Source organism: Neophocaena asiaeorientalis, unplaced genomic scaffold (genome assembly GCF_003031525.2).
Source record: "Neophocaena asiaeorientalis asiaeorientalis breed wild unplaced genomic scaffold, Neophocaena_asiaeorientalis_V1.1 scaffold232, whole genome shotgun sequence".
Classification (NCBI taxonomy): Eukaryota; Metazoa; Chordata; class Mammalia; order Artiodactyla; family Phocoenidae; genus Neophocaena; species Neophocaena asiaeorientalis.
The window spans coordinates 510,498-521,379 of NW_020175672.1; the positions used below are offsets into that span (position 1 = coordinate 510,498).

The window sequence follows — 10,882 nt, forward strand, 5'->3', positions numbered from 1 at the left end:
CTGACTGAAGCCTTATTCTCCTATTTGTCCCACAAGACCGTGTTCACATGTCACCTCCTCCAGGAAGTCTCCCATGTTCCTTCTGGCAAGAAGGGTCCCCTCTCTCTTCTGAGCCTCCATTTCGATGTTGTGACTCTGTGTCAAGCACCCAAAGGGGCCCAGGCTAGATGTCAATTCATCACAATTTATTAAACTGTGCAGATTCCCATTTTCCAGACGAGGAAACTGAGACCCAAAGAGTAACTTGCCCAAGGTCACCTCCAACATGCAGACCCCTGCCATGATGTCTCTGCTGCTCGTGTCCATGGGTCTCATGGAAGCACTTCAGGTACAGTCATCCTCCGCTGACCCCATCCCCTAGCTGCTGGCTTCTGAACTCTGCCGGATGCTTCACTTGGAGATCGCTCAGAGCTTGGAGATCGGACAGCCCCAGAGCCTGGTCTCGGGGATCTGTAGCTAGTAGTTCCCAATCCCCTTCCCCTCCAGGTGTGTCTGGGGCCCTTACTCTTTCTCAGCTCAGTGGAGGGGGAAGCTGGATAACAGGGCTCCCGTTCTCCCAGGGCCTAATCTCTCAGTCCTTGCTGCTCCCCCTGCCTCAGGCCCAGAGCCACCCCATCACACGACGAGACCTCTTCTCTCGAGAAATGCCCCTGGACATGGCCCTGGCCTCCTTTGACGACCAGTATGCTGGCTGTGCCGCAGCCATGGCGGCGGCTCTCCCGGATCTCAACCGCACGGAGTTCCAGGCCAACAAAGTGTACGCCGATGTCTGGGCTCAGGCAAGCAGCCAGTGGCAGGAGCGCCAGGCCTGGGGGCCCAAGTGGGGCCTCAGCCCTACCCGTCTGTCCCCGCCCGCGGGCTTCCGAGAAGAGCACGGGGTGGCCCTCCTGGCCTACACAGCTAACAGCCCCCTGCACAAAGAATTCAACGCGGCCGTGCGCGAGGCTGGCCGCTCCCGGCTCCACTACCTCCACCACTTCTCCTTCAAGACACTCCACTTCCTGCTGACTGAGGCCCTGCAGCTGCTGGGCAGGGGCCAGCGTCCACCCCAGTGCCGCCAGGTGTTCCGAGGGGTGCAGGGCCTACGCTTCCGGCCAGTGGCGCCCGGGGCCACCGTCAGGCTGGGGGGCTTTGCCTCTGCATCCTTGCAGAATGTTGCAGCCCAGCAGTTTGGGGAAGACACCTTCTTTGGCATCTGGACCTGCCTCGGGGCCCCTATCAAGGGCTACTCCTTTTTCCCTGGGGAGGAGGAGGTGCTGATCCCTCCCTTCGAGACCTTCCAGGTGATCAATGCCAGCAGACCGGCCCAGGGCCCCACCCGCATCTACCTCCGGGCCCTGGGCCAGTGCAGCACGTACAACTGTGAGTACATCAAAGGTGAGCAGGGCACGTGCCAGCCAGCAGCTGGGTGGAAGGTGGCCTTGCCCGTCCCGTTTTCAGAAGATACATACAGAGATATTAGAAACAGTGAGAAGGACCGAGTCCTGTCCCCCAGCCCCTCCACCCCTTCCGTCCAAGGAGAGACGTAACCTTCTTAAGTAGCACGCTTGCTTCTCGACCCTGGAGGTGTCTAAGCCAGAGCTGGCCACTTGCCTGCGGGGAGGCTGAAGAGGGTTTCCTGACCAACGCAGGTGTATTTGGCCATCTGAGGGCCCAAGAGACTTGGTGTCAGGCTTTCCTCCCAGCTGGAAGCTGCTGCCAGCAATGAGTAAGCGGCCCACCCCAGTTTTCTGAGAGGAGTGTGTTTATTTGACTGAACAGAACCCCTGTGCCGTCATGTGTGCTAGCGGGGGTGGGGTGGGGTGGTGAGCCAGCAGTCAGGTGCATTACCCCTAAATTCCAGCTTGGGCTCTGGCAGGTCTCGGATGCTTTCCTGTCCATCCTCCCTGGACCATCCAGAGGAGTAATCATGAAGATGGGCCCAGGTCCTTAACCTCTGAAGGGGCAGTGGGCTGCTGGTCCGCGTTGAGGGATGCCCAGGGGCCTGTGAGGCCCACTTTTCATATCAATAGTTAGAGGCAGGCTGTTGGCTGGACCCATGGACCACATCTCAAGGGATAAGGTCCAGCGCGGCTTCAGTTACCACCTTGGACAGCATCACGAGCGTGCACGAGTTGACGGAAGGTGAAGGAGACACACAAACTAGCCCCTCCTTGGCTGGGACAAGACATGGGAGAGGGAGAGGCGGGTGTGGCATGGAGGCAAAGTTACAGGCCGGGGGGCAGGAGGAGTGCCCAGATGACCCTGGCTTCAAGGGCTGGCGCCTTTCTGGCCCTGCTATTCATGGGTCAAGTCAAACCCAGGCAAGGGAGGTCCCACTGTAAGGAAGCAGAATCAGGAGAAAACACACCAGCTTCTCCTAGAGCAAGTCAGGGATGGACCACGGGGCTCTGGAGTCCCTTACCATCCCGAGAGCTGCCGAGCCTTTGATTCTTTGCTGTTTCTTCCCTACAGACAAGCAGTGCAAGTCAGGGCCCTGCCGTCTGGATAACTCAGGTGAGGGCTGCGGGCATCTGTGGGGCTCTGCTGGGGGTTGAGCTGGCTATCCTGGGTCTGGGCCCCTCTCCTGGATGGACATCCCCCGTAAAATAAAAACAACCCCCTTTCAATCAAAAAAAGTAGACTCCCTTAAGCAGACACCTGTGGGAGGTTGCTAACCCTCCCCACTGAATGTGTATGTGGGAGATGGCCACCCAGCCTGGGGCCGTCCCCGCCTTCCCAGGAGCCCACTGACCAGAGCCCAGAGAGCTCCAGGCTGCACTGAGGTGACGGAGGGAAGGGCTGCTCCACAAAGTCCTCCTGGGCCTTCTCCTCTTCCTGCCGCAGAGCCCTCGGTCTGTTACTGCCTTCAAAGCTCTCTCAGACCACCTCCCAAGATCAAGGTCAGGTCTTGGCTTCTGGAGACCTGGGCTCTAGCCCAGGCTCTGCCCTAACTCTCTCTGTGACCAAACATCCCTCTCTGGGCCTCAGTTTCCCTATCTGCATAGTAGGCATATCGGACTAGACGGTCCCCAGGTTCCCTTTGGCTATATGACTCTTCCCTTCCCTTGAACACCTGCTGTGCCAGGTCCTGCCTCAGCCACCACTTCTCTAGGCGGGAACAGGCCATTCTCAGGGAAGAAATCACAGCCACCCCTCCCCCTCGGGTCCCGCCTCCTCCCTCAGGGCTCTGAGAACAGCAGATAGGAAGGAGCCCCAGCCACCCTTCTCCATGACACAGTACCACTCAGGGTTCCATGAATCCTCACCATGATCCAATGACGCAGGTAATGTCATCACCCCTGTTCCACAGATGAGAGAAGGCAGGCACAAAGAGATGATGCAACCAGCCCCACACACAGAACTAGAAAAGTGTTCGGTCCAAACAGCCTGGTCCTGGAGCTGAACTTGGAACCACCGTACCAGGCTGGCCCCCACCTCCTCAGATACCATCTCATTTTATCCTGACTGGACAACTATCGACTGGAAGGAGGTGGGACAGGGAGTATCATCCTCATTATATAGTAAAGTGAGACTCGGAGACAGAAGTGACTTGCTCCAGGTGAGAATGAGTTAGTGGCAGAGTCAAGACCAGCCAGGTCTCCAGACGCCAACTCGGCCTCTTTGAGGTCTGATAACGTAATTTCAAGCACTGGGAGAGTTTAGGATTCCCGCCCCCCTCCCCATTCCCCATCCCAGTGCACCAGCAACTCTCCCACCAGAGTTTGAGCAGAGGAGCAAAGATCTGCATCACCAGATCCCACTCAGATCTCTAACCCTTTTCATCCCACCCTGCAGTGCCTCAGCTGTGTCAGTAGGAGACTGGGGGACAGACCTAATGACCTCTGGAAGGGGAACTGGGGCTCTCCTTGGTCTCATCTCCACCTTCCTCCCTAATTTTGTGTATCAGTCAGCTCACTCTGCTCTTTTCATCTTATTTCTTTGTGTATCTCACGTTGCCCCTAAATCTCTGTGCCTCTGTTTTCCCTGCAGCCATGGGTCAGGGCCCCCTTTCTGCAGTCTGGTCCCTTCTACTGCTGCTCTGGTTCCTTGTTGGAGAAGGCTTTCCAGAGAGTCCAGGACTCCTCTCATCCATCAGCCACTGAACAGCTCTGCCGTCACCTCTGCCCAACATGAGGCTGTCAGCCACATGTATGCTTTAAGCGTGGCCAAGATCTGCGGTAATTCCATCTGTAGGGAACTCTGGGATTTTCTCTGGCAGCTGCCAGGCTTGCTAGCGGGAAGAGGAAAATGTAGGGACTGGGCCTCATCCAGGGGTCTAGGAGTAAGAGGTGGGGGGACTGCAGGACAGGTAACCACTCACTTGGAGATAGAAGATTAAAGTCGTTTGGAGGTGGGGCGATTGGGGAGAACAGTACTTGGCCATGGTATTTGCTGATACTACTCAAATGCTTCCCATGTACACCTGGACTGCTCCTATTCGCTCCTCCAGGAAGCCTTCTCTGGCCTCTCCACCCTGCTGGGTTGGGGCCCTGCCTCTGTGCTCCCAAAGGGCCATGGTCTCCCAAGTCCAACTGTGAGCTTATGAGGGCAGGGACGGCGTCCGAGGCACAGAGGTGGTGCCAGAAGATGTGTGGAAGTCAGAAAGGAACAAATACCTTGTGAATGCTGGTTCCTGTACTGCCCCTACCTTGGGCACCTTCAAGCTCTCCGGATGTCACTGTGTGGGAACAGGGTAGACTGGATCTCATTTTCTTGTCAGCAAAGATGTAATTTCTGCTCTGATGCATGAGTCCTAAGGTCCCTAAGAGGCTGGTCCCCAAGTTCCACCACCATGGGCCCTAAGGATAAGAGAGGACATGGAGGAAGTGATAGGCACACACTTTATTATCAGTCGGGGCTTTGGGGCCAAATCCTTGTGTGGCCTCCTGCTCTGGAAACTGGACCAGGAATCCTGAATTCCCAGTTGCCATCCCTGAGCCCCCAGGTAGGGACAGGCAAGACCAAGTCCCTGTAACAGCAGCCACAGAGGAAGGAAGAGAAGACAGGAAGTGTGGCAGTTCTGTTGGTACTACCTGCACTCTCCTCGCCGACAGCACTAACACTCAGCATCGGAGTTCAGTTCTGTCCCTCCAGGACTGCCCTTTGATCTTGACCCTTCTTAGAGTCCCTCCTCTGCAGGAATCAGGGGAGCGGAAAGCTCTGGATTTCCCTTAGAGGTTAGGGTACAGAGACAATGAGTACTCCCTCTGGTGTGTGAAGTATGTAGCGCTGAAGAGAGGATGTCCCAGGCTCTGAGGGCCAGTGGAGAGAGACTGAGTGGCCTGAGGGCCAACCACCACCTGGCCTGGCCATTCCATCCCGGTCTGGAGCTGCTGTGGCTGCAGCAGACCCCTGGGACTCACAGGGCCTGCACCAGCACGAGAAGGCTCATCACCAGAGCCATGGAGAAGAAGATGCCCAGGAAGAAACGGTCCATGACATGGGCCAGGCGCTTCCACTCCTCATGGCAGCGCTGGGCAGCCCTGTGTCTGTGGAAGGTGTTGGTGATGGTGGCTACGTGGCGCAGCAGGGCTTCCTGATGGCACAGACACCGAGGCTCATGGCAAGGGCCTGCTGGTGGGCCAGCTTCTCTGTCAGGAGGCTGGGGGCTGGGGGATGACTCAGGAGGTCTAGACTGCCCACAGGGCTCCCCTCGTTCCCGCACACACAGGCCCCGCGCCAGGCGTCCCAGCAGGAGGGTCCGAGCCCAGGCTGGCACTGGGCGGGCACTGGGACCACAGTAATGCAAGTTCATGATAAGGATGGTGAGCGCTGTGGAGAAGGTGACCATGGTCATGGTGGCCATGTAGTACTTTCCTGCAAGAGAGGGAAAGGGAACTGAGGCCCCAAACAAGAACTCAGGGGGCCTGAGCTCCCCAAATGCCTGAGCACAAGGAGGAATGAGCTCATTCCCCCATAAGGCTCGCAGGACCCTCCAAGCCCAATGGATGGAAGTGGGAAGGAGGTAAGGGCCAAGGGCTCCCTCTCCCGCATTCCCCCGTCAGGTTCTCAGAAGCTACCTGCTCCCTAATTGTTCCCCCCATTGCTGGAGGCTGGACTCACCCACAGTCCCGTGAAAGTCACGCTCTTAAATAGAACCAGCATGATCTGAAGCAAGTTATAACAGAACCTTCCTCATAGGTGTGTGTGCTGCTCCCTTGAGTTAATAAACGTCAAGTGTTTAGGAGACCGCCTGACACGCAGTGAGTACTTAGTATGGTTTGCCTGTGATTATAACACTGGGGATGTCGACCTTCCTCCATCAAGTCCTTGAGCAAAGACCAATTCTTTCCTCTGCCCCTTCTCCCTGGAAGGGGCCGACCTCTTCCCCCTCAATCTCAGAACGAGGCCGGACCCCAAGACGGTCGGCGGGGCCGCTCCGCTCACCCAGGCCGCTCCGGCTCCCACTCCTGCAACTGCGGACACCCGCGCACTTCAAACCCGGGTTGAGGGCGTCCTCTTCCGGCCCCCTCCCCCGCCACCCCAGGCCCTCAGAGCTCACCGATGAGCGGCACGCTCTCGGCCGGCGGCATGCTCTCGGCCAGGAGCAGCTGGAAGACCGTGAGCGCCAGCAGCACGGTGACGCCGAGCGACACCTTCTCGCCAGAGTCGGCGGGCAGGTGGAAGGCGAGAGGCGCCAGCAGCGAGATGAGCACGCAGGGCAGCAGCAGGTTGCACACGTAGGCGGCGGCGCGGCGGCGCAGCAGCAGCGTGAAGGTCACGTCCGGGTAGGGCTCGGAGCAGCAGCCGTAGGTGAGCACGCGCCGCCGGGCCGGCATGCCCAGCACACGCCACTCCACGTTCTCCACGAAGTCGGCCAGGCTGGCGGCGGCGCCGCGCGGCTGTACGTCCAGCTGGTGCCCGCCGTGCGTCCACGAGCCGAACGTCAGGCCGCAGCGCTGCGCGTCGAATGGGAAGGCCGACACGTCCACGCGGCACGAGCTGCGCGTGATGGCCGGCGCGTCCCAGCGCACTGCGCCGTCGTGCCGCAGGACCACGTTGGTGCTGGCTGAGGCTGGCGCCTGCGCATCCGCCCTGCGGGCAGGGGGTGGGGCTGCCTGAGGCGCCGTGGCCTGGGAGGTAAGGGCTACCCCTTGAAAGGGGTGCGCTTCCGGCCCGCTGGGGGCGGCACAGAGGGCAAAGGGAGCGGTAGAGAGGGCCCTCTGTGCCTTTGGAGGCCTAGCGGGGCCGGCGCCTGAAGGGCCCAGAACGAGACACAGACCTAGCTCAAAAGTTGGCGCGGGGCGCACGGTGGCTTTCCTTGAGTGTCATCTGCAAAGCTCCTAGAGGGGCCCTGCGGAAAATATGCGGAGCTATGTGTTGTCTGGGAAGCACAGAACTGGCTTAGGCGGCATAAAGGACTATAGAGGGCTAAGCCCTGAAGGAAATCCCTAGGCAGGCCCTGGGGTGCCCTGAGAAAAGGGTGGAGAGTGCCATAAAGAGGCACTTGTGTCCCAGAACCCCCTCTGCGAGAGATACAGAATTGGCCCTGGACCACACGGAGGAGTCCTAGGAGACACTCAGCCTGGGTTGGCTTGAGACAGCCTAAAGTGGAGGTGCTGTAAAGGGGCTGTGAGGTCCCTCCAGCAGGCCCTTGCCATGAGCCGGTGTGTGTGTGTGTGTGTGTGTGTGTGTGTGTGTGTGTGTGTGTGTGTGTGTGTGTGTGTGTGTGTGTGTGTGTGTGTGTGTGTGTGTGGTCAGGAAGCCCTACTGCACCATGCAGCCACAATTGCCAACACCTTCCTGGCAGCATAGAAGGGTCCTAGGGGAAAGCTTCTAGGGCACCAAAGGAGCCGGGTTCGATGTGGAGGATGGGGGACAAGTGCATCACCAGAGCCAAGGGCAACTCTAGGGAGGGGTAGGAGAGGGAAGGGGCCCAGGTAGGAAGTACTTGTTATAGAGTATGATGTCCGGTCGCCACACGAGACTGCTGGGGATGCGGATGGCATCCAGGCCACCATAGGCGTCAGGGTCCCATCGTAGGTAGGCATCTGTCCACTCCTGTCGGATCCACAGGTACAGGGTCAGCACCTGGTTCCGCTCATCCTAGTTGGGGGCAGAGAGTGGGCGTAGATGTGGACAGACGTCTGCACATACCCTGCCCTGTGTGTGCACACTGACCTACAGAGCTCTGGTCGGCACCCGCAAACCTGACTCACCCATACAGTTCGGTCCCCACCTAGCCTTGCTATGTGACCTTGGCAGGTCCTTCTCTTCTCTGGGCCTGAGTTTCCTCAGAAGTTACATGGGTGGTAATCTCTGCTAGGCATGGATTCAAGCGTGCAAAGCATTGGGCACACTGTGGGCACCCAACAGTTGGTAGCTGTTATTGTTGATAATGTTAATGTTTACAGGGAAGAATTGATTGGAGATTAATCCCAGTCTCCCAATCCCCCATTCCTTGACGCTGTCACCAGCACACTCCACGACTGTACGACAACCAACGCACCATGTCGATGATCTGGGACAACGTCACTTCCAGGGTCACGTTCAGAGCCTGGTCTGTGTCTGCCACAGGTCTCAGGGCACTGGTGTAGTTGGCAAAGAGGTCTCGGAACAGCTTGTGTGCCAGCCTGCCCTCAGCTCCGAAGCACTCTGGGGGACCAGTAAGAAAGGGTGTCCATCCGAGACCCTAGTCCAGGGGCCTCTGCTCACAACCTGTACCCTCCACAAGACTGAGGCCCTGTCAGCTGCTCCACTGTCTCACAGCTGTCTAACTGTCCCTGTTCTCTTGTCTCTCTACCTGTGGCTCTAGTTCCTCCCTGGCCTGCCTCCAAGGATAGATGAGGTGAAGGCCATAGTGTGAGTAGGTACTACCTTCTGAAGCAAGGCTGATGGGTTTCTTCCCCACCATTCCCTTCCCAACGACCTGGATTCTGCTTGCCCCACCACAAATGCTGGAGGGGCTGGGAATTCCCTGGCAGTCCAGTGGTTAAGATTCCACGCTTCCACTGCAGGGGGCACGGGTTCGATTCCTGGTTGGAGAACTAAGATCCTGCATGGCGTGTGATGTGGCCACAACAAAACAAAAAGAACAAATGCTGGAGGGGCCCAAACAGATGGCAAGAGTCCCAGTTCTCAACCAGGCATCCAGAACCCTGTTGCCCTGCCTCTTCCAGTCCCTCCAGCCTGTCTCTGTTTCTCTAGCTGCACTTCAGTTGATGTCTTCAAAGCTTCTGACACTATGGGCCCCTCCTTCCTGAAAACACACTCTTCCCCGGGTTTTGTGACACATCCCATTGTCCTCAGTCCTTTTTTTTTTCTCAGTCCTTGATTTAGGTATTGTTCCCCAGAATCTTGTCCTTTGCCCTTGTCTCCTTTTTTCTTCAGTCCAGATTTTTCTCCTGAGCTCCAGACCTGAATGTCCTAAACGTCCTGTAGGCACTTTAAACTGTGTAGGGCCAAAATATGAACTTCTTTCCTCCCACCACGTTCTTGTTTTCTTTTTTAAAAAATTTATTATTTATTTGGCTGTGCTGGGTCTTAGTTGCAGCACACGGGATCTTCGTTGTGGCGTGCGGGGTCATTTCACTTGTGGCGTGCGGAATCTTTAGTTGCGGCATGCAGGCTCTTAGTTGCGGCCTGTGGGATCTAGTTCCCTGATCAGGGATCGAACCCGGGCCCCCTGCATTGGGAGCGCGGAGTCTTAACTGCTAGACCACCAGGGAAGACCCTCCTCCCTCCATGTTCTGAAACCTGTTCCTTGTCCTGTGTTCCCCATCTCAGCAAACAGCACTCCCCGGTGACCTCAGCTGGAAATCTGGTAATTTGTCTCTCCCTTCTGCCCCTCCTCTTTGCAGCCCACTCTGTGCCCGCATCCTGTCAGTCATACTGCTGAATGCTCTTGAATGCTTCATCACCTCTCCAGCTCAGGCCCATCCTCCCCGCATATGGACCACGGCAGCAGCCGCCTCCTCCCTGCTCTCCCACCTCGGGCTCACCTCTCTAACCACCTGCCACACTTCCGAGAGATCAAGCTTTTAAACAAATGAATCTGACTAGACCAGTAGCTGCTTAAACCTGTTCAATGGCTCCCCAGGCCTGCTAGATAAAGCCCAAACTCACCCTTCGCGCTCTGGTCCCCCTGGCTTCCCCAGCCCTATCCCTGGGAGCTGCCCCATCAACTGCTCCCGCCCCAGTCAGGCAAGCCCCCTCTTGCCCTCTTCAGCTCCCCCTCCTCCACACTCCCCAGATAGTGCTTGCTCCCAGCACAGAAATGAAGAGAGAGCACGTGGAGAGAGGTTTGGGGAGCATGGGAACAGCAGCAACGCCCAGAGAGGCCAGGGCTGGTTTACTGAGCGTACCTGGCAGGAGTGGGAGCAGAAGCAGAAGGCCCAGACTGGAGACAGAGATGCTGAGGCTGAGGCGGTGGCTGCCGGGCCCCATGGCCTTGCCGCAGCCAGAGGAAGGGCAGGTCTCTGGACAGGAGCCTCCTGGCCTGACCTACGGCAGCATCAGGCCCTGCTGGCAAGGATGGTGTGGACAGTCCCTGCAGCTCAGAAGGAAGACTGGGATCTCTGTTGAGTCCAACTACCCTGCAGGGAGTCCTGCAGCCCTTCCAGTTCCTTGACCCTGCTATTTGTACCTGCCCTGGGATTTTAGTCCTTGGGCCTTGGCATCTACTGTTTCTCCTTTTCTTCTGGCCTCTGCCTCTGCCCTGTTCTTCGCCCCCCACCCCCTTTACCTCTCACTCAGCCTCTCTGTCTCAATTTCCTTCTAGCCGTCCCTCTGTAACTCTCTTGGTCTTTGCCTCCCTGACTCTGGTCTTCCTCTCTTCCTTTCTCCTGCCTCTATTTCAGCCCCCTTGACTTCCTCAAGCCCTTCCCCACACCTGACTCTGGGGGAGCCTGGCGCATTCTCAGCAAGACAGGGACTCCATCAGCCCTGAGCCTTCTGAGGC

The 10,882-nt window shown here is 57.7% G+C and overlaps 2 protein-coding genes across 2 annotated transcripts; one reads left to right on the forward strand and one right to left on the reverse strand.

Moving 5' to 3' along the window:
- The first annotated feature begins 265 nt into the window (after positions 1 to 265).
- Positions 266 to 4,085, forward strand: ART1 (ADP-ribosyltransferase 1). Its single transcript, XM_024731820.1, has 4 exons — positions 266 to 328; positions 600 to 1,377; positions 2,455 to 2,496; positions 3,973 to 4,085. Exons 1-4 carry the CDS (start codon positions 266 to 268, stop codon positions 4,083 to 4,085), a joined length of 996 nt encoding a protein of 331 aa, XP_024587588.1.
- A 1,256-nt stretch (positions 4,086 to 5,341) lies between these two features.
- CHRNA10 (cholinergic receptor nicotinic alpha 10 subunit) lies at positions 5,342 to 10,368 on the reverse strand. The gene is made up of 5 exons (XM_024731821.1): positions 10,287 to 10,368; positions 8,432 to 8,577; positions 7,874 to 8,028; positions 6,485 to 7,017; positions 5,342 to 5,799 (listed from the first exon to the last, which is right to left on the reverse strand). The coding sequence occupies exons 1-5, from the start codon at positions 10,366 to 10,368 to the stop codon at positions 5,342 to 5,344; spliced, it is 1,374 nt and encodes a 457-aa protein (XP_024587589.1).
- Between the last annotated feature and the right edge of the window lie 514 nt (positions 10,369 to 10,882).

Excerpts from the sequence above, each read along its gene's own strand:
- ART1 (XM_024731820.1), top strand. The coding sequence starts at position 266 with ATGCAGACCCCTGCCATGATGTCTCTGCTGCTCGTGTCCATGGGTCTC. Across the intron at positions 329-599 it reads GTCTCATGGAAGCACTTCAG|GCCCAGAGCCACCCCATCAC; the intron begins GTACAGTCATCC and ends CCCCTGCCTCAG. Across the intron at positions 1,378-2,454 it reads CAACTGTGAGTACATCAAAG|ACAAGCAGTGCAAGTCAGGG; the intron begins GTGAGCAGGGCA and ends TCTTCCCTACAG.
- CHRNA10 (XM_024731821.1), bottom strand. The coding sequence starts at position 10,368 with ATGGGGCCCGGCAGCCACCGCCTCAGCCTCAGCATCTCTGTCTCCAGT. Across the intron at positions 8,578-10,286 it reads TCTGCTCCCACTCCTGCCAG|AGTGCTTCGGAGCTGAGGGC; the intron begins GTACGCTCAGTA and ends CTGGTCCCCCAG. Across the intron at positions 5,800-6,484 it reads CGAGAGCGTGCCGCTCATCG|GAAAGTACTACATGGCCACC; the intron begins GTGAGCTCTGAG and ends CCTCTCTTGCAG.